The sequence below is a fragment of the Mirounga angustirostris genome, unplaced genomic scaffold (genome assembly GCF_029215605.1).
Source record: "Mirounga angustirostris isolate CCGP_5_RB_7025 unplaced genomic scaffold, mMirAng1.0.hap1 SCAF_4, whole genome shotgun sequence".
Classification (NCBI taxonomy): Eukaryota; Metazoa; Chordata; class Mammalia; order Carnivora; family Phocidae; genus Mirounga; species Mirounga angustirostris.
The window spans coordinates 95,451,591-95,478,654 of NW_026991712.1; the positions used below are offsets into that span (position 1 = coordinate 95,451,591).

At 43.9% G+C, this 27,064-nt stretch overlaps 1 protein-coding gene across 5 annotated transcripts in view; it reads right to left on the reverse strand.

Moving 5' to 3' along the window:
• Positions 1 to 308: 308 nt before the first annotated feature.
• The window catches only part of MAGI3 (membrane associated guanylate kinase, WW and PDZ domain containing 3), a 237,126-nt gene continuing 210,370 nt past the window's right edge, over positions 309 to 27,064 (reverse strand). For 3 of the 5 annotated variants that reach the window (XM_064588609.1, XM_064588607.1, XM_064588610.1), the window contains 7 exons: positions 26,619 to 26,807; positions 20,545 to 20,730; positions 11,752 to 11,854; positions 10,890 to 11,016; positions 10,186 to 10,329; positions 4,744 to 4,882; positions 309 to 3,284 (listed from right to left, as the gene is read on the reverse strand). In XM_064588609.1, coding sequence (XP_064444679.1) covers positions 2,182 to 3,284; positions 4,744 to 4,882; positions 10,186 to 10,329; positions 10,890 to 11,016; positions 11,752 to 11,854; positions 20,545 to 20,730; positions 26,619 to 26,807 — 1,991 coding nt within the window. In that variant the 3' untranslated portion in view covers positions 309 to 2,181. Of the gene's footprint in view, positions 3,285 to 3,888; positions 3,980 to 4,743; positions 4,883 to 10,185; positions 10,330 to 10,889; positions 11,017 to 11,751; positions 11,855 to 20,544; positions 20,731 to 26,618; positions 26,808 to 27,064 lie in introns of all 5 variants that reach the window. The other 2 variants (XM_064588611.1, XM_064588608.1) reach the window with 2 other exon arrangements.

Sequence of the window (27,064 nt, forward strand, 5' to 3'; positions counted from 1 at the left end):
CGAGAAGACAAGTCCTCTTCTCTCCAACAGTGTAGGAAAAGATTTTGGGGAGTAGCAAGTTATTTTTGCAAAGCTATTTTCTTTATAATGAACAGGCATAACGATAAGCCAATTTCAAGGTTTACATACAGATAGAAGGAAGCTATACAGGTAAAGTCATCATTATAAGTCGTCCTGATTGTAGGATTTTGAATGTTTGTGACTTGGAGCAACCACACCTATCTGAGGACTCGGACTGTGATGGGAATTTGCTCTATAAGAGAAAGCAACATTAAATAAACCTGACAATAAAAGAAATGCAGGCCATGAACAGTTTTTTTTTTTTTTAATATCTATATAAAAAATAACGAGCGATTTACAGATCTCTTTCTCTAATCAGAACCTCAAGTGTATATATAAAGGTACTGTACAATATATAAACATTTACAACCAGTACATCCATATTTTGCTTAGCATTCCAAGGCCACATTGCTAAGTCAGTATATAATCAGTACAGTGACAGGTTACTTAGAGAAGAGCCACATCAGACTGACAACATATGACATCGAAGTTATGTCACAGTTAACAATAAAAATAGGATTTTTTTATCACTAATTGTGGACTATAGGGAAAATAAATCATTTCTGTGGTGCTAAATTCTCAGCATGGATCAAGCCTCCTAATTTTTCTCTATTCAAGTAGTTACAATAGGTGGGTAATATAGTTCCGGATGGAAGGGGAGTTCAGAAATCTCACTCTGGGAAGCATGTCTCAGCTAGAAGGGCGGCTTCGGTTGGTACGTTAAAGACTTTCACAGTCGGACTCTGAGAGGACAGGGCCTGGACGTACCAGGTTTCACAAGAACAAGATGAACCCAGGTGACAGAACAGGTGTGTTCAAATACTCCATAAAATGGTTTTGTTCTGAGATTGTTCCTTTATTCATAGCTGCTACCGAATGCTGCTACAGGGGCCTGAAAATCCTGGATCTCTTTTATGGAGCTAAAAACGGTCTCTACCTCCCAGCAAACATCTTTACTGAGACTTTTTAAAAGGACTCCGAAAATGTGTACAACAAGCTAAGCAGATGTCTAGTCTCCCTTTCTTGTTTTTTAAATAAGTTAACGTAGCTAGAAATTAAAACGAAATCAGATCTAGCAAGGGCTGTCTACCACCACGCCACGTCGGTCCTCTTGCTGAACAGGTCTGAATGCAAGTTCTGCCTCGAAACACCTGAGCTCGGACAGCTACTGCCGGAGGCGTGGTCCTCTATCTGGGAAGGTGCTCTGCAATCAAGGCCCTCACGATCTGTACGATGTTTTGACTCTTCCCATACGCACTATGTAGTAACGACTAACGAGTGAGTAGTAGGAGGTCCAACCCAAATATCCAGACATAGAAACCTGGTAGTTTTTCTCTGAACAGCAGTAAGCAATATTTCCACATGCTTCTTTCTGGTTTCCTAACAAAATAAACTGAAGGAAAAGGCCAACCTGAGATGCTAAGACCACATCAGGGTTGGAAAATAACAGCAGGAGGGGGAACTCTTCATTGCCTAGAGCACTAGCTCATTTTAAACATCCAATTGTAAGTAATATCTGTAAGTTACTTGAAATACCTGATCCAGCCGAATTAAAAACCCTAAGAGAGTGTCGTTATCTGGCTCCATTTTGTTTTTCTTTTCAGTAGTGATGTTCTGGAGTTTCATTTTTAAACTGGGCCTGCGCCATCACCTGTAGCTGTTGGAAGAGGTGACTGCCATCTTTAATGATGAGCGAACAACCCCTTCTGCAAGGACTCGAATGTGTCTCTCTGTAAACATGCAGCATGCTATCGAGGATACCAACTTCCAAGCCAAACTGAGTTTTCTCATTCCTGTGGGAACAGCTGAGTGAAATGGATAAGACAGACATGATACAGTAGATAACTTGGCACAGGTATCAAGGGGGTTGTGACCAGGCCGTGCACGTGGGCACGCGTCACTTGGGACCCCCGCGGAGGCGGGAGGGCGGCCCCGGGGGACGGCTGGTTCGCAGTGGTCCTGCAGGCGCTTCATGCAGCCTGGCTACCCGGATGCTCAAATCAAAACGTGTCGTGGTCCAGAATCTCAGAAAAAAGGACTTTGTGGGGTTTTGTTTTGGAAAGATGCCACTTTTTAGTAAGAAAAGATTACAGCTTGTTTTTCTTTGTTTTATACCGAAGGTCACAGCCGTTTCTCGGCCACACCACTAGGGCCTGCCGCTTTGTTTGCACTTGGCACCTTCCAGGGCCCTGGAGTTATGGGTGTTTTCTTAACGGGAGAAGCACTCTCAGGTTGGAAGCCTCCGCTCTCTCTGGTTCTGTCGGCTGCCTCCTGTTCTTTTCCTCGGGGAGCTTGGGTTTTGTTTAAAACCATCCTTTCTTCAGGGTCCTGCTTCAGCTTCTTGTCTGATAGTCTCGCATTGTCTCCTGGCTTCTCTTTGCTGGCGCTTGTCTCTCCCAAGGCCGCCTTCTTTCCTTTCTCCCTGTCAGGTAATACTCTACTAGCAGCAGCACTACTAGTCTTTTTGGATGGAAGAGACTTTTCAGCCATCCTCTTGCTTTGTTTCTCTGGAGACCGTGTTCTGTTTTTTCCAGACTGGCTCTGCTTTGTGTCCTTCTGGACGACACCCGATTCTTCTCTGCCCTCGGAGATCTGCTCGGCCCCATCCCTCGCACGGCCCCCGCCCCTCTGGCTCTCCGACTCTGACGATCGGCCTTTGCTTCCCTCAGTCTTCTGCTGCTTCTTTGGGCTTGAAGACCGTCCTCTGCTTCGTTCGCAGCCATCTTGTCCGGAACCTGCCCTGGTGCCCATCTGCCCTTTACTGTCCCCTCTCCTGGGGCTGAGTGATCGCTCTCTGGGTCTTCTTTTGGGGTCAGTTGGTAGAGGACTGGGAAGCCTGTCTGAACGTCCTTCTGCATGTCGGCTGGCGGGCTTTCTGGGACTAGCAGATCTGCCTCTTTGTGTAACACCGTTTTCTACTCTGAAGAGATTTTTCCTGTCACTCTGACCATGACTGCTGGGTGGATCCCTTTTATTCACATTTTTCTGGAGAAAAGAGGGCTGCTTTTTATCAGATGGATTTTCATTTAAAGTGCTTTTCTTTTCAGGCACACCATCCTTTAATTCCTCGGTCTTTTCACATGTCTGACCTCTCATTAAAGATCCTTCAATTACTGGCACGGGAGACTCCTCAAATACGGAAGCAGGATGGGAAGATGGGGGAAAGGGGGGCTGCTCATCATAAATCACATTTGAAGATGAAGGATTATTAACATCCCAATCACCTACAAAAAGGGATTTGAGTGGAACATCATTAAATTTTAGAATTACAAAGAGGAACAGTAAGTTTTGAACTCTGACAGCCATTTGGATTGGACTAACTGCTTAAATAGCCTGAGTATATATGCTGAGCTCTCTCGAGAAAGGCAGGTCATATAGACAGCAGTACTTGTACACGAGGTGGTTGTACTTGTAGGTTGTTTGTTTAAATATACACAAAATAACAGTCATTCTTCCAATAATTTATGTATAATTAGTGATATGAAGAATTTGTACATCATATAAGTAGTAAAGCCCAATGAAAAACTTAGAAGAAATAAATAATAAAATCGGACCAAATTACTTGGTCCAGGAAGCTTACTAATCTGGCTGTTATCAAAGGATATAGCTTACAGCTATGCAAAATCAGTAACAAAGGAGACCGAACTGTGGTAGCCAGAACGAGGTTCGTGGGCATTTGTAAATAATTTTCTTGGATTAAGCTGTCAAATTTAATGTCAAAAGGGAACTGAAAAGTGCAGAAGATAGAAAGGGATGTATTTAATAGCATCATTTTTAATTAAACAGAAAAAAAAAGAAGGAAGTGATTTACAAGACATGCAAATTTACCAAGTCTTTTTAAGGAAAGACCAAGAAAAGCCCTGAAAGCCTTAATGTTGCTCAGGTTTCACGTAGGAGCACAGACCGGAAGGAGCCAAACCTGAAGAAGGAAGAGAAAAAGCCTAGGACTATGTAAAAAAAAAAAAAAAAAAAAAAAAAATCACAGCGCAGTTAGCAAAGATGTCACTGGGAACGTATGGTTTACAAGCAGATGGTGGAAGATCACACAGAGAATTATAGGCTGGAAGGGGACTGCAGGAGGTCACGTCTATACTTGTCCCTCAAAATCTCTCCAGGTGGGGAGAGGGGGAGGAAACTGGAAGGGACACGTCCTAGTGGCGTGATACTCTCTTTCTAGGCTAGTGCACTCGATTAAACAATGAGTTTCAAAACCGTATTTCAAAACCATATAGTGAAACCCAGGAAGCTGAGGATCAGTACAGGAGTCCAGACATGGTCCCACGTCCAACTCCCTGAGCCCAGGTAGGGCCACAGTAACTTGTTTTCGACAAGTGACCAGAAAAACCTAAAGGTCTTAGCATTTGGAGAGATTTCAAATATTTTTCATGCCATTTAAAGCACTTGCTTCCGATATCCTTGTTTTTTTACAGGCACGTTTCTCTACAGAAGCAACTATATGTTTTCTGTGGAAACTGCTTCACATGTTCCATCCCAACAAAAATCATGGCGAAGTCGCTTATTTTGTAGTATTATAATTAACCTATGCTGTGTAATTAGTTGCAGGTGGTTCTGCTGTTCACCTTTGAACTAGCCAGTCAACTGTCTCTCCCCTTCCTTTCCTGCCGCTGTCCCCTCCCTAACACAGCAGGCACGTTTCAGCTCCAGGTGAACGATGTGACTTACCGTGGTCAGGTATCAAGCCAGTTCCTGGCCTCAAAAGCAGGAGAACTTTATTTCCACCGGCCTGGATGAGCTCAATTGCTCGAGTATGTGTGATGCCTTGTGTAGGCTCCCCATTGATTTCGACAATCTGGTCACCCACCTAGAGAGGGAACATTCACAGGAACAACATGAAACGATGCATCCTTCTTCACTTCTGCTCTGTCCGCTCTAGAGCCCCCCAGGCTTGCTACGTGACTCACTCTCATTTGTCAGATGATGTGTAACTTGTACACAGTGCTATCGTGCTAAGGCTGGTGACGAGTGGCCAGAGGACAGCCACAGGAACAGACAGTGGCCAGCTTTATTTACTCCGTGGAAATCCTACAGGGGAAAGTTTTATAGGACTAGTAAATGGGATCCCGGCACCTTGAAATCATGAATCAGATTCTGAGTTTCCCACCAAAGGATAAGTGACACAGGAGGTGAGGTCTCTACGATCCACCTGATACTACAGGGCTGTCACTGAATGATCCACCTGTAAGGGTACTTTGCAACTTGAGCTGAATCTTGAATTTATTTTCTGAATTCTGGGCAGATGGCTCCTCATCTATGAAGCCTTTCTGGGCCTCCGAGGAGAACGGCCCACTCCTTCGTGTTGGCCACACATCCTGTACATATAGGAGGCATTTGATAACTGGAATATTCAGAGATGAAAACTCTGAAAAACTGCAGCCTGGAGAATATATTAATACGAATACTTATTTAAAACCAATAACTGGCTTACGCTCATGACTTTAAAATGATTTCCCTAAAAAACATAAAACTAGGGATCAGAAAAAGATGCCTCAGTATCACTGCTGTTTACTGGAAATGCTGTTTAGTTAGTTAAAAAAAAAAAAAAAGGGATAATACAGATGAGTCAAATATAACTTCTGCAAAGGACCAGATTAAAGATAACGATGATAGTGGTTTTAAAACAGGTGACAAACACGCGAAGGGTACTGGCTTCAAAAGAGAAAAACTGAACAATGGAAAACTACTGAAATTCCAAGAAGCTCAGATATTTATAAGAGCTTACTAAAACGATCCAGAAATAACACAAGATGACCCAATAATTATTTAACAGAGGCTGGGGGGGAAGTCTGTATCCACAGAGAGCGCAAAGCACAGTGGCCAGGAAGCTGGGCTTTGGCGTCCTAACGTCTGTGGTTCACTCCTGGCTCTTCCTTCCTGCTGGCTGGTCGGTCTCAGGTTCCTCCCTGTTAAATGGGGATAATGTCTTGGGGCACTGGGGAGGATTTAATGAGAGAAAACCCGATTACACACCAAACCGAGACAAATGTTACTTTTCAAGTTCTCTATCTCCCCGTCTTGCCCAAAAAAGACTTCAAGTGAATCCGGATGAAGATTTACCTGAGGCTGGAGCCCACTCCCTACACTGCAAAAAATGTCAAGTCAACTATGAGAAAAAGAAGAGATTGTTTTGCTGCATCTTTATGAAAAAAAAAAAAAAAAAGAGGAGTCTCTTGAAGAAATGGAGGCTATCAAGTAAGCTAGATAGATTTAACATAGAAAAAGGGTCTTTAAACAAAATAATAATAAACACAGGATGGAAAAAATCATACACATATAATTAATAAAAAGTTTATATCTAGGGCGCCTGGGTGGCTCAGTCGTTAAGCGTCTGCCTTCGGCTCAGGTCATGGTCCCAGGGTCCTGGGATCGAGTCCCACGTCGGGCTCCCTGCTCGGCGGGAAGCCCGCTTCTCCCTCTCCCACTCCCCCTGCTTGTGTTCCTGCTCTCACTATCTCTCTCTCTGTCAAATAAATAAAAATCTTAAAAAAAAAAAAGTTTATATCTAGAATATATGTGAGACAAAAGCCAATACCCAGATTTCCCTAATAAGTGACTGAAGAAAATTATTTGCATGAGGAAATACACATACTAAGTTAGTACTGGGTATAAAATTCTGCTGATAATTAGAGAAATGAAAATTAAGGCAGACAGTATTGGGAGCATGCTTTGGGTGTGTCTTGTGAAACATGACTGAGGTTATCACTGATTGCAGTCACATTTTCTGGCTTAAATTCACTGTCCTAAACAGACTATTTCTTACTCTTAGTACAACAAATGAATCGCAATAAAGCTTGTAATTGAACAGATTTGCCACCAGGTGTCATTTTCGTTTAACTTTAAAACCACATTGTGGAGAAGGACACTAGAACCCCATGGCTTTAAGATTTCTGGCAGACAGGCCCTCAGAGGGAGAAAACTTCTCTACTGGACTGTACAGAGCTAGAGATGTAAAAAATGGCACCTTTGAGACAGAAATGTGAACATTCTTTGAAAATTCTGTTACTTCTGTTACTTTTAAAAATTTTACATGTGGAATGTATCTTTTGGATACGAGGAATATGTATCAAGGAATACATCTTTTGATAAATAGAACCAATAATGATTCGAGTTCAGGTTTGTATGATTGAAAAATAAAATTATGGGGGACAGAGGAGGGGAGAGAGAGAAATCAAAGGGAGGGAAAAAGAATAGGAGAACCAAAGGAAGAAGTGGGAAGAGGGGCTAGAGAAAAATTATGTTCCTTAAAAAAGTTACTATATTAACAACAGCCGCTAAAAATGTACATTTTGTATTAAAATTACAAAATAGTATTTCTAGTACACTGCTTACATGATCTTAGAAGGCCTTGAGAACCCATACGGTTCCCCCAAACTGTCCCATCCAGAAAGACACCAGCCAGGGCCTGCCCTGGGAAGCACGAGGCCTGGGCTCACAGGGCCAAAGCCCGAGGTCCCACCGCGGCCGCCACAGGCCGAGTGACCCCAGCAAGGGATTAGTCTCCCGGAGCCTCAGTTTTACATCAATCAGTGGGGATAATGCCACCTCCTTTAGAGGGTTTTTGTGAGACTAAACCTAAGTGGAAACACGTGCTGCCTAGAAGATGCCAGACTCCACATTTTCTAAATCTGATTCTGTCCTACGGTAAAGATCTAACTAAATCTGACACTATCCCCTAATATGAGCTTTTCCCACTCAGCTGATCTCATTCCCTTTGCCCAGAACACCTTTTTCACTCCTCTCCAGATCTTAACCAGATTTATAGACGGCTTGAGGCTCACTAAATGTAGAGACCTCCTTGACTCTCAACACCTTTCCATCTATGTTACAGACTAACCTTCCCTTGTCTTACTGAACCGCACTCTTACACTGTCTGCCCAACTGCTTCATCTAGCCCAGTCCTGTCTACGCAGTAGGAAGTTCCGGGAGCTAATCTTGAGAAAAACAATCCTCACTGTAAGTATTTTTCATCCATTCTACTTTTCAACAAACATCTACAGAGCATCTACTATAACCATTCAAGGCCCTGTACGAGGACCGAAGATACTGACATGATAGGTACAGAATAACCTACCAGACAAAGTGAGGGAGGCGGGGAGAGAGGCGGGAGGGTGAGGCGGAAAGGGAGCTCAGGCAGCTCTGTGGCGCGAGTTTGCTGGAGATAAACTCTCCTCATTTGGGCAGTGGCCCCCAGACTCAGTTGTCATTAGTAACAAAGCTCCCATGATCCTTAGCAAGTCAAGATTTTGACAGTTTGGTAGCCAGAAAAAGAACTCTTCTCTGAAAAGCTGATTTCTTAGAGTTTAGAACAAACCTGGGCATAATCGTATTAGCCTATTTCCTTTTGTTTTCAAATATCAGAGCTTTTGAAATTAGTTGGTTTAATCGTGGAAGTCCAAAGCTCCCATTCATTTGTAAAGAACGGTATGTCTTAGAAACAGACTGCCTGCTTCAAGGCCTGTTTGCCTTTTATTTGTTTAGTGAGATTAGTGCATCTGAGGGTTATATTTGGAATCAACGTTTTAAAATTATATCCTAGTTTTTGGCCTTTTTTTTTTTATGACACTCAATACAATGGGAGATTTTTTTTAAGTAGGCTCCACACTGGGCGTGGAGCCCAATGCAGGGCTCAGACTCACGACCCTGAGATCAAGACCTGAGCTAAGATCAGGAGTCAGATGCTCAACCAACAAAGTCACCCAGGCACCCCTACAATGGGAGATTTTTAAAAAACCAACAGATTTGGGGCACCTGGATAGCTCAGTCGTTAAGCGTCTGCCTTCAGCTCAGGTCATGATCCCAGGGTCCTGGGATCAAGTCCCACATCAGGCTCCCTGCTCAGTGGGAAGCCTGCTTCTCCCTCTCCCACTCCCCCCTGCTTGTGTTCCCTCTCTCGCTGTGTCTCTCCGGGTCAAATAGATAAATAAAATCTTTAAAAAAACAACAAACCAACAGATTTAAAGTATACCCAAACAAATTTTTAAAAAAGAGGGGGAAGAAAAAGGACCAATCTTTCTCTACTGAAATCTTACCCACTTTCCACTGCCATCCATTCTGTGAGATCTCCACTCATCCTCACCTCTTTGAACTTGTGCACAAGTCTGGTCATTTTTAAGAAGGGTGGTATCTTATTTGTTTTAGGGACTCCCCCTTCTCCCAGCTCATTCAGTACTCATTCAGAAAAGCTTTGGGTAAAGCAAACACTCAATACATGTTTACCAAATGAGTAATGGGAGTGGGGCAGTGATGTGGAAAATTCAAAACTGCAATCACCTGGAAGCCTTTTCCAAACATTATTAGAATATACCATCTGATTTTTAAACAAAAATTATCTTCCCTGCTGCCTACGGGTGGGAGAGGGAGGAAATCCAAAGTTCTCTTGAGCAGTAGGGGGAAGGCTGTCTAGAATTTAAAGTTTCGAATGTATCACCTAACAATACCAGTGAATTATTTTTTTAAAAACCGAGGCCAACACATGTCCCCTACATAACATTCCTCTTGAAGTAACATTCAGAGGTGGGGCGAAAATACCTTACGTGCAGATGCACAGACAGTCTGGTCTGCAGTGCTCCGTACAAAGCTACAGGGTTTCAGAGCTGAGAACCCCTAGGACGGACCATTACCCAAGTGAATTCTAGTCTTTCAAATAATAGTAAAGGCTGGGGGAGTCATGCTTTTTGATCTCTGGCTATCTCTGTGGGTAGCTAAGAGGGGAAAAAAAAAAATCCTGGGCCTATTATTTCTGGAAAGAAATTGAAGATTCTGTTTTATCCTGGCTTTTCCAAGATTTTTAATAAGATAAAAGTGTATTTTATTTACGAACCCATTTGCCCTCAAACGTTGACGGTGTAAGTAAAAAATAAGTTTCCTTATTGCCCAAAATCAAAATGGTAAAAACAGCATCAGTGTGGTACCACCTAGGACACCAGAGCGAGGCTGTGAAATCACCAGGCATCGGAAAGTGGAACAAAGAGCAGCTGCTTTCAGGTCTGATGATGGAAAACTTTGCTACTTAGCTTTGGGAGGTTTCTACACTCCCTTCGATCAACTATTTTCAGTCGTTTCCAGTCTGGAGCCAGAAGCAAAGGTCGCGGAAGGAAGCCAACTCACGTGAATCCTGCCGTCTTTGATGGCGGGGCCCTCCTCAGCAAGACGCAGGATGAACAGCCCCATGTTGTACTCCTTCCCCCCACGGAGGCTGAACCCAAAGCCCCGGGGGCCTCTCTCCAGCTCCACTGGGTAACAACCAAGGCTCTGGGAGAGAAAGAAGCATAAGAAAAACAAGTTCTCGTGGGCTGCTTTAATGACAGCTTGAAGAAAGACTACTTTTAGAGCTGGGAGATTATGACATACACTCAATATGCATTTCTATATCATAAGAAAGGAATGAAAGTTTTGGTTGAACAGCTACTTTATAAATGCAGCCTAAATTAAGCTGAAGATCACATGTTTTCTCTACTAGTCAATGTGCAGCAGGATGATCAGAGAATAGAATTTGGGGAAATGCTTCCTTTAAGGAGATTTTGACGAGTTTTCCCTGGGGGGAAAAAAAAAACCGAAACCCTCCTCTGATGAACTCAAACACTGCTATTTCTAAGTACCGGACCCAGGGTGCACATTCCTCCAATTACAGGGTAAACTTTTTCACTCTTTCACGTTCTCTCATGGAAGCTGATGGAATGCCAAACACACAGAATTATTAATCTTGGGAACAAATGTGTCCGAACTGATCTGTAATAAAAATTCGCCAGCATCAGCGGTGTAGCAACTGAAAAGAACAGTCCACATCTGGGTTGGGGGTGGCGTCCGTCTACCTGGCTGTGCCGGGCGCCCACAACCGCACTCATTGCCGCGTCAGGCTGGGCAAGGCGCTTGTGGTCAGACCACGAGTGTCTGTAAGAAGTGGAGACGTCTTTCCCGATTCCACCTTCTAGAGCACTTCTACGAGAGAGAAATCCAGTCACTCTCTGAACTGAGGAAATGAAAACGGTTTGAAAGTAAAGGCAGATTAATTTCTTTTCAAAGCTGAAGGAAGCTGCCCATCCTCCGGACAAACCGCCGCGAAGGCAGGCCGTGCCTGGACCCAGAGATGCTGGGCAAATCTGGTTGGTAACTCCAGCAGCCAGTCTCCCAACAGCCCACGTTGGTTTGGTTTGCTCTTTGTTTTAAGGGCGTCTCAGCGCAGTTTATAGCAAGGAAAACTGCACTCAGGTCACCGACCCGGGGCGGGGCGACGAGCGGACCTCGTCCGTGAGAAACGGCTCTCTGGCAGGGCCAGTGCCCGGACGCTGAGTTTCTGGAAATCTCGTTTTTGTTGCATGGCTAGCACTGTCAACGAGAGAAGAAAGAAAGATGTGCAAGCAGGGCTCTGGTCTGCTCAAGCAGTCTGAGGACAGAGCAGGCACGTGGGCCTGGGCCCCCACCAAAATGAGGAGGGCCTAGAGGAGCGCAGCCAGGCGCTATGTCACTTCTTGTTTTCTAACCCCTCTCGTCAGGCACGACTGGTAATGACGTTGCGCCCTGGGGATGCGGCTGGAGGAGGGATGAGGTGCTGAGGGGGTGCAGGGTGTGGGACCGTATCTGAAGGGGCCCCTGTGCGGGGGCGTGGGTGGGGCCGGGTGCTGAAGAGTGGGGCGACGACAGAAAACAGCCCAAAGCTGGGAAGAGCGGCCTCACCTGTCCCCAGCTATGTGGTTGGCCTGGGACTGGCCCGGGGCTCTGTGCTGCAGGGCAGGGCTCTGCCTGGCTGAGTTTGTTCCTGAAGGCGGACCATGATGCTCTGTTCGAGTGAGAAAACAATAAAAATAAGACTTTGCACATAAAAATGTAAAGGCCGAGTGGTCTACGAAAGTGAGACAAGACCACATGGTTACAGCCTTCCTGACTTCAGTGACTTCAGCACGAACAGCACGGCCGTCAGCTGTCTGGAATCGGAACATTAACATTTTTTTTCCCCCTGTGGCTTCGAGGAATGCTTATGTTTGAAGAGAACAGGAATCCTGTTCTTTGGGTCACCCATACAACATGCAAATCAGAAATGTACACACTGGACAATATTATCTAGAGGACAGAGCTCCAGGAACTATCCTGTAGCCTATTCTGTGGGCTTCCAGAGCGCACACCCTGCAACTGGTAAACAGCTCTAGATGACAAAGACAGGTCTCAGGAGTGCTGGGACACAGAAGCCAGTCTGCAAACCACACACAGGTCTGTGAACCTACGTCTTTTAATATTGGAGCGATTATTTTGCCTGACACGAACACCTAAGACAAACTTCTAGAACCATCCCGATGCTGACAAATGTCTGTGAAGACTTCACTGCTTCTGTTTTCTGAGAGGACAAATGCAGGGGGGAAAAGTTACCATTTCCTTCTGTATCATCGCCAGCAGCCCCAGACCTCCTTGAAGGCAGGTTTCATAACTGGCTGCATCGAGATGCCAAGTCACGGGAAGTAACAGGAGAGACTCTTAAGGCTGTCACACTCATATTTGTAAAGCTGGAACTTCCGAATGTTTTATCCTGTCCATAATATTAAACATAGGATATTTAAAATATCAGAGGGAGGGAGCCTAGCTTAGTGAATAAGACCATGAACTCTGCACCAAGACTGACAGGGGTTAAGCCTGACTCTTCATTTACTAGCTGTGTGTTCTTGAGGAAATTACTTACCTTCTCTGTGCTTCTAATCATCTCATCCATAAAAAGCAAATTATAGCCGCCTCATGGGGTTATCGTATTAAACAAGAGTCAAACAGTGCCTGGCATATTATATTCACTATATAAATGTTTCTATTATCATTTTATCATAATAATCAAAATGATAAAGTCTTATTTGGGCCTATATTTCTCTTAAAGTATATATTCTGAAATACTGACCTTACTTAGCAAAAATGTTCAATGCTTTAAAGTCAAGTGCCCTAGGAAGGAAGAGTGGAGAATGAACTTTTTTTGGGCGGGGAGGAGGGGGCGGGGGAGAGGGGACCTGGAAATTTGTTGCTCTTTTAAATTACTATCATGAATTTTATTTTCCTATTTAGCTTGACAAGCTACTTAGGTTGCTCCTCCTTGCTGGTCTCCTTACCAACCCCATCTGCACTCCACTTCCTGGAATCCAGTCCTAGCATATACACTGAAACAAGCCTCTGCCTAGCTTCAAAACCTATGGTAACTTTTTATTGCTCATAAGCTACTACCCAGACTCATCACCTGGGCACTCGTGTCTTCCCACTTCATCTCCTGTTCAGAATGTCACCTCCTCTGTGAGATCTCACCTGGCCCTGTAAGCACACTGTCTTCATAGCATTTACCGCCCTGTGTGAAGCTAGGCGAACACCTGTTTCTCGTGCTCGACCGTGAACTCCTTGATTGCAGGAATCACACCTCATTTACGTTTATATTCCTGTCCCCACCAGAAATTCCCAGAAGTCCTCCCACTTTTGCTCACTGGGTACATCAATTCCAAGTTCCCTGCCTCTAATCTTAAGTGCCCATTACATAGCTGAATTCTGGTCTGTCATTGCCAATTCACGGCTACTATCAAGGGAATGGAAACTGATGGGAGAAGTTACTTCTATCAACAAGATGCCTGGGAGATACTTGTACCTTTGGAGGAGTCCCATTTAGGTAATTTTTTTGGCTTCACTAGCGTGGCTGGCGCAATGGGTGTTTAACTTCAGGGCAGGAGAAAGAAGCTGATCAGTTTCATCTTCTCCCCTACCTTTCCCCGAGGATGTCACTTGTGTAGCATCTGGGATCCCAGACTGGTTGCGGTCCCACATTCTTCCCTTGTCCTCGTCAAGGTTAAATAAAACTTCCTATCATTGGTATTTTTTTCAGTTTTAGTCCTCCGACCCATGCCACATGGCTTCTCCAACTTATTTTTGTGTGAAGAACTGTTCTATTTCTCAAAGTTAAATATCCCAAGATGCCAAACAGGCCCCTGCTCTCTCTCAGTTTCATCTGAAATTTCTTCAGATAGTAAAGCAATAGGTTAAGTATATCTCTCCTTCAATGAGAATTAAACTTTTGCTGGAGTTTGTGTAATTATTTAAGAGAAAGTATATTATCAGAGGAAAAACACAAATCCCATAGTTCAACTATAGTGACAAACATTATAATGTACTGTGAATCATCCTTTACAAGAATAAATGAGAACCCTATGAGAGTACTTTCCAAAACTCTATTAAAGGACACAAAAGATGATCTGAATAATTAGAGAGACATCCCATGCTCTTAGGTGTTATGACTTAGTATTTAAAGGTATACATTTTCCCAAAGTTAATATATATTCAATATATCTGAATAAAAATTGCAGTTGGATTTTTTTGGAAGAACTTAATAATTTGCTCTAAAATTTTATACAGAAAAGTTTTATGAACTTCTAGTCAATTTGGAGGGTGTGTGTGTGGGGTGGTTGGGTAAAAACTTTCCTTAACAGACAGGTATTAGGATATACCACGAAGTTAAAGGTTTTTTTTTTCAAGTGTGTGTGGATAGATATATATGCACATACACACTTTAAAAATATATTATGTGAGGGCGCCTGGGTGGCTCAGTTGGTTAAGCGACTGCCTTCGGCTCAGGTCATGATCCTGGAGTCCTGGGATCGAGTCCCGCATCGGGCTCCCTGCTCGGCAGGGAGTCTGCTTCTCCCTCTGACCCTCCTCCCTCTCATGCTCTCTGTCTCTCATTCTCTCTCTCGCAAATAAATACAATCTTAAAATATATATATATATATATTATGTGAATAAATATATATGTAAATTAACCCAAGAAAAGATGAATCAATAGAACAGAGCAGCCAGGAGACCCGAGTGGTGGCTCCATGGATCAATGAAGAAAAGAAGTGATCTAATAGGCTGTGCCAGAAAAACCTGCTCAGTATGAGAATAAAAAAAATAAAGCTATTCTTCCTAAAACTATATATAAAAGGGAGGCTCCAGAGGCTGCATTAAAGAACTAAATGCAAAATTATAAATCGAATAGATGATGATAAGAAAAAATCTCTGTGACATGGGGTGGGGAAGGTTAACTTCTCTGAAATGGAACTTCAAAAGCGTAAGTCATAAGGTAACAATTGGCTAATGGGATCACGTCTAAATTAAGAATCTCTGTACAGTGGAGGGCACCATGGTCAAAGTTAACATACAGATGACAGGAGAAGCTCTTTGTACTTTCTCAAACTGAACTGGACTATTGCCTACAAAATTCCCAAGGAATCTCTAAATATCAACAAGAAAAAAGACTGAAATCCCACAAGAAAAATGAGTCAAGGATGTGAAGAAGCAATCCACAAGAACAAAAAAATCCCCCAAAACAAGCATCTGATGAGATGCTCAAATTCATGGGTAGTAAGAGAAATGCAAGTTTAACACCAACGAGAGGACACTTCCCATACTTTGGCCAGTCTGAAAGTAGGCTCGTGCCCGGTCCTGGCGGACACGTGCAGCTACAGAACTGTCCGTGTTCTGCTGCTGGGAGGGTAGGTGCAGCAATTATGGGGGACAGTCGGACAGCACCTGGTCAAATTAAGCACATGTGTATGCTCTGATCAACCACCTTCACTCCAAGAAATTCTCACACTATTTATAAGGTACGTATACGCGGGTGTATCAGGAGGGCGTGTGATGATGTGGCTTTTTTGGGGGGAGTGCGTGGGTAATGTGTTGCACACGTATATTATGAAAAAACTGTCAGGTTGTTAAAAGCAATTGATTGTGTTCCTCCAGCAACGTGGATAAATCTTAAAATTGCTGCTATGACACCAAAAGCATAAGCAACCAAACAAAATGTAGATTAACCAGACATCATCAACAATAAACTTCTGTGCATCAAAGGCCGGTATCAAGGGAGCGGAAAGACAACCTGCCGAATGGGAGAAAATACTCACAGGCACAGATGTGTTAAGGATCTAATACCAGAATATATAAAGAAGTCTTATAATTCAACAATAAAAAAAGACAACTCAATTAAAAGTGAGGAAAATATCTGAACAGACATTCCTCCACAGAAGATGTACTGATGGCCAAGAGCACATGAAAAGGCTCAACATCACTAGTCGTCGGGGAAACAAAAATCAAAACCACAACGAGCTATCATGTCACACTCACAGGAAAAAAGAAGATGTGACAAATAAATGCCCTGTAAGACCCTGGATCGGATCCTGGAATAATAACACGACGTTAAAGAAACAAACATATGGTTCTGAGAATTCAGAGAAGAAAACCAACATAAAATCTACAGCACAGTACTATTTACGTAACTGAAAAATAAACGTCAACACACACACAATTATGTATTTTAAAAATAACCCGAGGCACACACAACACGCTGGAATGGTTGCCAGTGGGAATAGGGAGAGAAATGACAGCGGAAAATAAAGACAAAGGGAACAAGCAGATAAATAAACGGAAAACAAAGCCAAAAATTGGTGGCAACGCTATCAGAGCTGTCCTAAAGTGGTCCTCAGGAGCTAGGGTGATCTGTGTCACTCTTAAACATGGGATGGGGGCGCCTGGGTGGCTCAGTCCTTAAGTGTCTGCCTTTGGTTCAGGTCATGGTCCCAGGGTCCTGGGATCGAGTCCCGCGCGGGCCCGCGTCGGGCTCCCTGCTCCGCGGGAAGCCTGTTTCTCACTCTCCCTTTGCCCCTGCTTGTGTTCCTGCTCTCACTGTCTCTGTCAAATAAATAAATAAAAGCTTTAAAAACACCCCAAAAAACATGGGATGATCAGGCCCTGGCACGGCAGTAGAAATCAATGTGGAAAAACAGTATGATGTAAAGATTTCTTTACGGTCAGCAAGAAGAGCCAGGCGCGGTCCATTTCCGTCCCGTTCCAGGGCACAGGCCGGCGCGGTGGCCGGGCCGCGGGCAAGGCTGGGAGCCTCGAGCCACCGACCGGTGGAGAGTTTTAGAGCAGACGTGACACGTGGCTTGGGAACTTGGTTAACCACTTCCCTGGCGCAAAAAGCCGGAACTATTCAACAGTATCTGGTGAAAGGGGAAAACAGAATGGAAGCACCAGGTTTTTCTTTTCCCAGCTGTCTTGTATCTATGAACAGTGAGCGGCTTCTGGGCAGTAGGGAAGGAGCACCCGAGGGGAAATACCGACTGATGTGAAGGTGTGATTTCTGAAGACAGCTCCAGGGCGATAAATATTCATTTGACTTTTCAGTGCAGTTGATAGATTTTATACCGAATACAATGAGAAACTTGGAAGACTTACAAACTCCACGAATGGGATTTTTATGGACAGAAGAGACACTTTTGACTTTTTTTTTCCCGAGAAAAAGAAGAGATTCTGAATGTTTTCATAGTTTAGTAACACTTGAGTATACAATAAAATAAGGTGTAACGCTGAAATGTGATTTTTACGTGTCAAATGTGATTGCATTTTAACAGGCTGCGCCTACATATGAAATTAGACTTTATTTTTTATTTTTATTTAAGATTTTATTTATTTGAGAGACAGAGTGAGCAAGAGCGAGAGCACATGAGCAGGGGCAGAGGGAGAGGGAGAGAGAAAGAGAGAGGCAGCTTCCCCTGCTGAGCAGGGAGCCCGACATGGGGCTCGATCCCGGTACCCCGGGATCATGACCTGAGACAGATGCTTAACTGACTGAGCCACCCAGGTGTCCCTGAACTAAGACTTTAAAGCATGTACTGCTATGGGGTTTCCTTCCACTGTTCTATTTTTCCTAAACACCGACTGGCACTATAGAGAAAATCTGGAGTATGTCCAGAAGTATTTGGACCACAGTGTCAAAGTTAATTTTTCCTCTAAGAAAAATGCCCGAGCAATTTTGGATAACCTCTCAGAGAAAATACCATCAATGATAAAAGGTAATTTTGGCAAAAAAAAAAAAAAAAAAAAATTCTACTAATTCTATTACCGAACCCTCTATCCCAGGGCTACTGAGTGTGTGGTTCTTGGGTCAGTCAGCAGTAAGATGTCTATAGATATTGAGAGTAAGCATTTAGAACATTTTCTAATGACTTGACAGAATGATTTTATGTCTTCGTTTTTATTTTTCATTTAACTTCTATGTATTTTACAAAAATGCTGGCTGTGGTGGACTGGAAAAGTCACTGGTCCTTTCGACACATGGTTAGAGAAACACTGAGCCCCAGGACTGCTAGGTCCACTACTTCGGGGAGCTTCTCTCACTGCTGTGCCCCAGGCACAGTGATGTAAGTCTAAGACCTCATTCTCCAAACAGACCTAAAATGTGATCTCCTGGGACGCCGACGTCTGCTTTTCTTTGTGGGTCACAGAACAAATTTAAGGCTAAAAAGCAGGCTCTGGAGATCGTAGTAAAGAAATCACGGTGAAGAAATGGGTGACAAAGAAACATGACCCAAATCACATTAAGTAACAACAGTCCTTCGAGAACTTTTTTATTGAGCACTTACTACGTGCCTGACATTGTTTTAGGCCCTTGGGATTCAGCACTGAACATGACAAGACCTCTAACTTCAGGAATCTTGTGACTCTACATGCTGGCAGGGGGAGAGGGCAATAAGCAAAGAAACCACAGCTTAAATCATCTCAGGTAGAGATCAGTGCAAGGAGGCAAAGTCGAGCGGGGCGAGCAGGATTATTCTGGATACTGTGGTTGGGGAAGGCCCAGCTGTCACGAGCATGGATCCTGGGGCCAGTCTGCGGACTCCTACACCGTTTCTGTCATGAGTGTTATGACCGTGGGCAAGTTCTCCAACTGCTCGGGGGCTCAGTGTCCTCATCTACAGAATGGGAAAGTAATAGTGCCTACCTAGCATTAGCGTGAGCAGGAAATAAGTGAACGGACGTCCAGCGTTTGGGGTAACAGCTGCCACATCGTTCAGTGCTTACTAAATATGACTACTCTTTCCTTAGGTGGTGAGCTGTGGCAGAGACCTGGATGCGGGGCCCAGCCATGCACAGGTGGGGTGAAATGACCCAGCTACCATTAGATGAGCACCTCGGGGTACTTATCCAGGCTAGGTACATTTTCACCTGTAATCTTCATGGAGATCCTGAAACAGACATTATCGTCCCCATTCCATAGACAAAAACCTGCAGGGTAGAAACATGAAGTGGCTTGTTTCAGGTCATCCAACTAGTTGACAGGTGTCCCTGAACACTGTCAAAGGCCTCACTTCTACTGGGTTTCTAACACCTCTGCTAGGTACCGGCATGGAACTGCAAGCCTCCTGACTTGTACTTTGTCCCTTTGTTCATTCGCCTCCTCAACCCCTCATCGAGGGGATGAATGTTCGTTCATCCATTTAACTCACTTCTTCATTCAAAAAATATTTCCTGATGGCCTACTAAGATCACAGTCAACGGATAATATTCTCTGTCTTCAAAGAGCAGGGCATTTTGGCAGGGGGACCATCAGGCAGGAGCAATGCTCAGTGAACCGCAGAGCGGCGGAGTGGGGGGGGGCTCAGGGCAGGGGCCGGGGGGCAGCCCGTGGGTGCAGAGGCCGCAGAGGCCTCGCTCCGGAGCAGATCTGGCAGGAACCCGGGGAGTTCGATGTAAAAGGTGGCTGGGAGCAAACTCATAAACCGCTTTTTGTGCAGAGAGTGGGGAAGCACTCGGGCTTCTGCGGAGGAGGATTTTAGGAGGAAGGGGCAGCACAGTCTGGGACAGAGTCTGGGCAGAGTGTGGACCAGACCAGAAAAGGGAAATGGGCCGGGGCGGGGATGTCACCGGGTCCGAGGACTGGAAAAGGCCTCCTCGAGCGGCTGGGAGCGCTCACGTGCAGGTGCAAGTGGCCCTGTGCGCGCTGGGACGCAGGAGATCACGTGCTACCTTCGCTATGAACGAGTGTAGGAGACAGGGGCAGCGCGATGAGCGAAGAATGGAAGAATCGAGAACAAAAAGACCCCAACACTGACGACACTAGAGGGCCGCGGGGCACCGCGGGGCATGAGCTCCCATCACAGTACAAGGGATTTTAACAGGAAAGATGGACTCTGCATAATTCCGCTCTGTGGGGCTTCTCCTCCTCCGTTTTGCAAACTCGGGAAAAATGAGAGGCGCATTACGTAACCCTTGCCTTGTAATTCATGAACAAAGGGCCCAAATGGGTGCTCTTCAAAATTCCTAATTAGAAACCCTTAATGACGAAAAGGCAAGACACTAGATGCATTTTATGCCCTATTTCCTGGCCATTCCTACGTACTGCCCGCCCCCCCCACTTAGACAGCGGCTCCCCAGAACAAAGCCCTGGCCATGGGGAGGGGCGCCCTGGGCTCGGCCCTGACAAGAAGGGCTCCGTATCAACAGTGACTGCCTTTGAATCTTTAGAGGATTTCCCTCACTCAAGCAAGCAGACACTGAACACATTATCTTAAGAAAATAAGATCTGACAAGTATGACCCATCTCTCTCCCCTCTGGTGCTTGCTTCTCCAGCACATGGAGAAACGGCCACCACTCGTCCCGCTCACACGAGCTCGTGCAAGGCGGGGTGCCCGGTTCCTTACCTTCCTCAGCAACGACCGTTAGTGTGACCGTGACACCAGCGTCTTTGATCAGCTGAACAATGTTATCATGGGACAGTTCAACAATGGACTGCCCATTCACCGCAGAGATGTGATCTCCGATTTTCAGTTTTCCACAGTGATCTGCTGGGCTTCCCTCTATGACTCGGCCAATTTTATGAGGAATAACTAGGGGGAAGAAAACGCCCAGGTTTTTCCATTATTTAAGATACGTTAGCGTCGGATTTATCATCACTTAAAAATTCAACATCATAACATCAAAACACATTCTTTAAAGGTAGAGCAAAAAAGTGTCACATGCGATGACCTTACCCAACTATGACTATTGCTGTACCGTGGTCCCCTCTGGGCCCCACATGCATACACACTCCTTACATAGTTGCAGGAGTAGCACATAAACCTCGGTGCTGTTTTCCACTCACCATAAACCTTTCTCCAATTTTTATGCTGCCTTCCTAACGATCCTGTTTGAAGGCTACTGACCTCCCTGATATTTACGATACTCTCCCACGAAACTGATGCTTCTTGCTTATTGTTGGCCATTGAGACTGCATCCTATTTTGACTATTTCGGAAACTGCCACAACGAGACCATCTTTGGTTCTGCTGAAGGCGTATTTACTCCCACGGGGGGCCTTGTAAATAAATGCAGTTCAGATTCAAGGTTAGGACTCAGAATTCTGTTACTGCCCAGAAATCCAGGCATGGTGAGATGACTGACCGTTAAATCCTACTTAGTTCTGTAGCAAAATTCCTTTTGTTTGTGCCTTTAGATTTTTGGGAGAGGTGAGGGGAATCAGAACATGAAATGTTTAACGTTGAGATTATTTGGCTCAGGGATAAAATCCTGCCCTGAATGCACAAAGCGGAGGCTAAGACATTTGCCAAGACACACCACACAGTTCTACTGGCTCATGACGCTGAAGGCTCTCCTAGACTATGAAGACACTTTGCTGTTATGACTTAAAACGAGTTCTCAGACACTCAGGAGATCTTGTCAAAATATCTTTCACCCCTTTTAATAAGGGGCATTTGTATTAAGAAATGTTCCTCCCAGGTTCCTTAAGAATTTCCTTACCTGGATCGGTAAACTTGTCGGGCATTTGCCTCCTGCTGACTACTGATTGTTACGAATAGGGATAATTAATATTTAAAATGGCACTCTATGTTTAATTTTCATCGTAAAATGGGCTCCTTAGTAGTATTTCTGAGTCATAGTAAGTGTATGTCAGGGACATTTTAATAGGCCTTCATTTGAACTGGAAGTTATTCTTGGCTGTGATTTATAGCCCCACAGACAGGGCCATTCCCTGGCTCTTCTAAGATTCTACAGTGAGAGATTTTATCCTAAAATAGAGGAAGTCAATGTTGGAAGCAAGTGCCTTTTAGCTCTGAATTATATCAAGCACTTATTATACCATTTTCCTTAAAACAAAGTAATTAGAAAAGCACCCGAGCAGTACGGGCCACGTCCTGTGCCAGGAGGTGTGAGCAATTTGCAGAGAGGACAGCAGGTCAGAAGCGTATGCTGAGGGGCGCCTGGGGGGGCTCAGTCGGTTAAGCGTCTGCCTTTGGCTCAAGTCATGATCCCAGGGCCCTGGGATCGAGTCCTGCATCGGGCTCCCTGCTTGGCGGGGGAGGGGAGCCTGCTTCTCCCTCTCCTCCCTGCTCGTGCTCTCTCTCTCCAATAAATAAATAAAATCTTAAAAAAAAAAAGGAACACGGGCGCCTGGGTGGCTCAGTTGGTTAAGCGACTGCCTTCGGCTCAGGTCATGATCCTGGAGTCCCGGGATCGAGTCCCGCATCGGGCTCCCTGCTCATTGGGGAGTCTGCCTCTCCCTCTCCCACTCCCCGTTTGTGTTCCCTCTCTCGCTGTGTCTTTCTCTGTCAAATAAATAAATAAAATCTTTAAAAAAAAAAAAAAAAAAAGAGGGGCGCCTGAGTGGCTCAGTTGGTTAAGCGACTGCCTTCGGCTCGGGTCATGATCCTGGAGTCCCTGGATCGAGTCCCGTATCGGGCTCCCTGCTCAGTGGGGAGTCTGCTTCGTCCTCTGACCCTATCCCCTCTCATGTGTTCTCTCTCTCTCATTCTCTCTCTCTCAAATAAATAAATAAAATCTTTAAAAAAAAAAAGAAGGAACATATGCTGAACCAGACAGTGGCCCTGTGGTGACCTTCTACCTCAATCCCTTAGTTATTCTCCTTCTTAGAAAAGATCTACTGATACGTGCTGTTCATTCTAGTTGCCCTGAGAAGAAAATCATTCAGACCCTTGACACGCTGAAAGGGGTTTGGTCAGACTTGGGAAAGCATCAAACAAAATGAATCTCTGACGTCTCAGTGGCTCCTTTCTCATCATGTGAGCAATGTGCTCAAAGGGAATCAGCAAATCTTGGGACAGAACTTCCTGAAGGGTTAGTTGTCTGGGTGAAGGAAGGTAAAAGTAGTCAGATTATTACAGTCTCGGCGTTGACAGCTGTATTATCAAAACAGTTAAAAACAGCAAAGAGACCAGGAGAAGGATAACTTTTGAACAGACTGGCAAGTTTTCAAGGTAACCCTGTAGAGTACACATAGCTAGGGAAAAGTCTGAAGTCCTGCCTTGCTTTTGTTGATATACAAAGTCCACAGGCGTTTGCCATAAAACCAATTTATCTGTCTTCATTCATCTTTGGCCTAAATCTTCTCCCAGACTGGCTTGTCCAGCTGTTGAGGTCACTTCAGTGCTCTTAAAACATTTCTTTCGGGAAAAGAAAGGACAGTAACTGGAAATGTCCCCTCTCAAAGAATCCTTTGCAACCAGAACTGAGAAGTATGTGCTAAAGAAAAGAAACACTAAAACCTCTGAAGCACTAGCAAAGTAAAAACTAGGCAAGCCTTTTCATCCTAAATAGAGATCTTTTCTAGGGACTCTGTTCACTGAGCACTTGCACAAGCTGGGGCTAGGGCTAGGGCAGTAAGAGTGCTGGACCAGATCCCTGATCTTTGAAAAAGTCAACCGCAGACAATCTCAGAATTTCCTTCCTTCTTTTTTTTTTTTTTTTAAGATTTTATTTATTTATTTGTCAGAGAGAGAGAGAGAGAGTACAAGCAGGGTGAGGGGGGAGAGGAAGAGGCCAACTCCCCGCTGAGCAGGGAGCCAGTGCGGGGCTCGATCCCAGGACCCCGGATCACGACCGGCGCTGAAGGCAGACGCTTAACGACTGAGCCACCCAGGCACCCCGAGAATCTCAGAATTTCATGACTGGTGTCAGAGATGCTGCCGGGAACTCTGCTTGGGACAAATGTCCCCAGAAAATGCATTTAATCAGAAGAAAGAAAGAACCTATCCTGAACAGAGTACCAATCTATACCAAGACCAGGTCTATAAAGAATGATCTATTCTGAGAGCTTTCCTACCTTTTACCTGTGCTAACTCTTGTCTAAAGCGCACCTTCTGTGTAATGCAGTTTGCAGGACTGCTCAGTCTTCGGGAGTGAAAGCTCCTCATCCAAGCCCCCCAGGGCCCTCCTTCTATCTATACGAGATGCATGGCATCCCAAGAAGGAGGCTTGCAGGGCTCAGCATTCCATGAGATTATCATCTAGCATTTCAGTGAAATTACCAATTCTGGGTTTGCACCAATGACTGAAAAGCTCAAGTACTTTATATAAAATTCACGGGCACCCGAAGCCTAATTTACCATTCAGGTTGCTAATTAATGAGCTGCAAACACTCATTTCCTGCTACACATGAGCTGCTGCCTCAATCTTACATTTTAATTGGGCTTTCTTTCCCATCTTGTTACTCAAGTATTGATAAACTTTTTAAAGTTTCTTAAAGAAAAAAAAAAAGCAAGAGACAGTGACAAACACTTTTATAAATAACACAATGGTGGTAGCAGCAGAAGCTCCAACAGGCACCAGCAGCTAACATTTATTGAAGGTCCAGGCTAAGGCATGATCTCCTTTAATCCTCAGACTCCTATGAGACAGGAAGTGTTATCATCATCCTCATCTTAGAGAGGAAATTGGAGCTCTTGGAGGGTAAGTAATTTGCCCAAGATCAGACAGCTGTTAAAAGACATAAGCAGGGCTTGAATCTGAGTTTGTCTGATTCCAGAGCCCAACAGCTAATGACACTGTCTTATACAGAGATCCAGCATCTAAGGTACACAAAACCATCAAAATAGAAGGAAACAATTAAAATGAATAAATATAAAAATATTTGAAAAATCTAAATATAGACAAACATACACAAATAAAAAGAATATACTTAATACATATTAAGATGCAACATACATTTTAAATATAAATGAATAATATAAAAATGTTAAACCTATATAAGTAATGCAACTTATTTTACTGAATTCCTCCATATTGCTTTGTTTTATGGTAGGCCCTAGACTCTCCCCTAATTTCAGCAGTCCTAGAAAAGGAGTCTCTTCAGTATAAAAAGCGGCTAGCATCTCTCACACTGAGTAATAATCTTGCACTGTTTTTGTTAATCTGAATGCATGGGATTCTTGGATGGCATGAGAATAAAGATATGGTTATCTAAAATGGTTACCTGGTTTGGGAAATACTGATTTCCAAAGCTTTAATACAAAATCCACCAAAAACCTGCTTTCTTTCATTTTTCCAACACAGGCCACATAATCATCCTCAGAGCATCAGTGACAGTTCCAGTTCCAAGTGTTACCATAGCAACTGCTTTTGGAAAATGGAAACTAGTATCCATGAGCAGTGACCTGATACTAGAGTAATAACTCATCCATGTCACAGAATCTTCTTCCTTCACACACTTGCATTAATTTTAGCAAGATTTTTGCAAACTGGTTTGGCTTCCGACACTCCTGCAAGGGTTTTCTTCTTTTTCTAAGATTTTAGTGACCCTCTAGTCTAAGAGGATCTCACTACTCGGGATATAATCAAATCCACTGGCAAAGGCAAGCACACATTTTCCTGTGGTCAAAGATGTTTACCATTTGACTTGGAAAAATAAAGTCACCAGACAAGTATGATAGATCAATCTCAATTTTCTGGTTCTCATCTTACATTCATTTGGATCTTATAATTATATTTATTTATTTTTAGTTTTTTATTGTTATGTTAATCCCCATACATTACATCATTAGTTTTAGATGTAGTGTTCCATGATTCATTGTTTGTGCATAACACCCAGTGCTCCATGCAGAACGTGCCCTCTTTAATACCCATCACCAGGCTAACCCATCCTCCCAACCCTCTCCCCTCTAGAACCCTCAGTTTGTTTCTCAGAGTCCATCGTCTCTCATGGTTCGTCTTGGATGTTATAATTATATTTAAAGATGATTATTTCTTAGAAACATAAAGGCAAGACAAATATTTAATTTGCTGGACTGTAACAGCCCTGAACAGACTAGAGGTAAGTCCTCCTTTGTTGAAGGAATTAATAATACATACACTCATCCTTCCCAGGTGACAGTATTCTGTTAAACTGGGTTCAGGATATTTAGATTAATGCTTAAAGTTCTGACAAAATTTTTACCTTTCACTGACGCATCTATAAAAGATAAAAATGCCTCTTGTCATTTAAGAAGGTTCCTTTATAGCTGGAATGTGGCAATTGTGATTAAACACAAAAGGACTATTTAAGACATATTTGGGTCAAGATTTTTCTATTAATCGTTTTGCTTCTTCTCAACTACTTCTAGCATTTAATTCATTTCTGCATACGCAGTTTCTCCTAAAAAAAAAAAAAGAACCAAAAACCTATGCCTCCTTATTTGAAAAAACTCAGCATTGTCCTTTTGCTGAATCTCATAGGGCACGCCCCCCCCATATCCTGCCACGGTATAATCTGGGTGCAAACGGAGCCGCTAAGACTGATGTTATGGAATCTGAGATGATAGCTAAACCTGAGGCCTGGAAGTTCAGATGCAGACTACCTGGTTTTGAAAATAAAGAAAATATTCATCGTTCGTAAAAAGATAAGTCTCTAAGGCAATTTATACATAATTCCTAATTAGTTTCACGAAGCCCACTGGGAGACTCAGAAAACTGAAATTGCAGGGACAGTAGGATATAGCAGCCCTTACCTCCTGGAGGTGGTTTGTTTTTGGAGGTGAGGATGACAAAGCCAAATCCTTCATTTTCCTTTCGGTGCAAGACTACATCATAGGCCTCCTGCGGAGCAGGCCTGGCTGGGACCTCTGCTCGGTTCAGGCGGGGCGAGCCATTCTGTGTTGAAAGGAAGGCTTGAGAGCTATCATCCTCAGGTTGTTTCTCTATAATAAACATGAACAAGTCTGATATTTCTGGAAATCATAATTTTTGTTGACTAAAGTGTTTCTGCGCTAAGCCTCTCACAGGAAAATGCAGATTCGAATAACCTATAGCCTAGAGAAGCAGTCCCCCCACGTGAGCTCTGGACATCATCGGGCGCAGCTGTAGGCTGCATCAGTGGGTCTGACAACTTCAATACTCTACCAGTGTATAACTGGAAGAATGGTAGGTCTTCTCATTTTAAAGGAAGCTTTTCGAA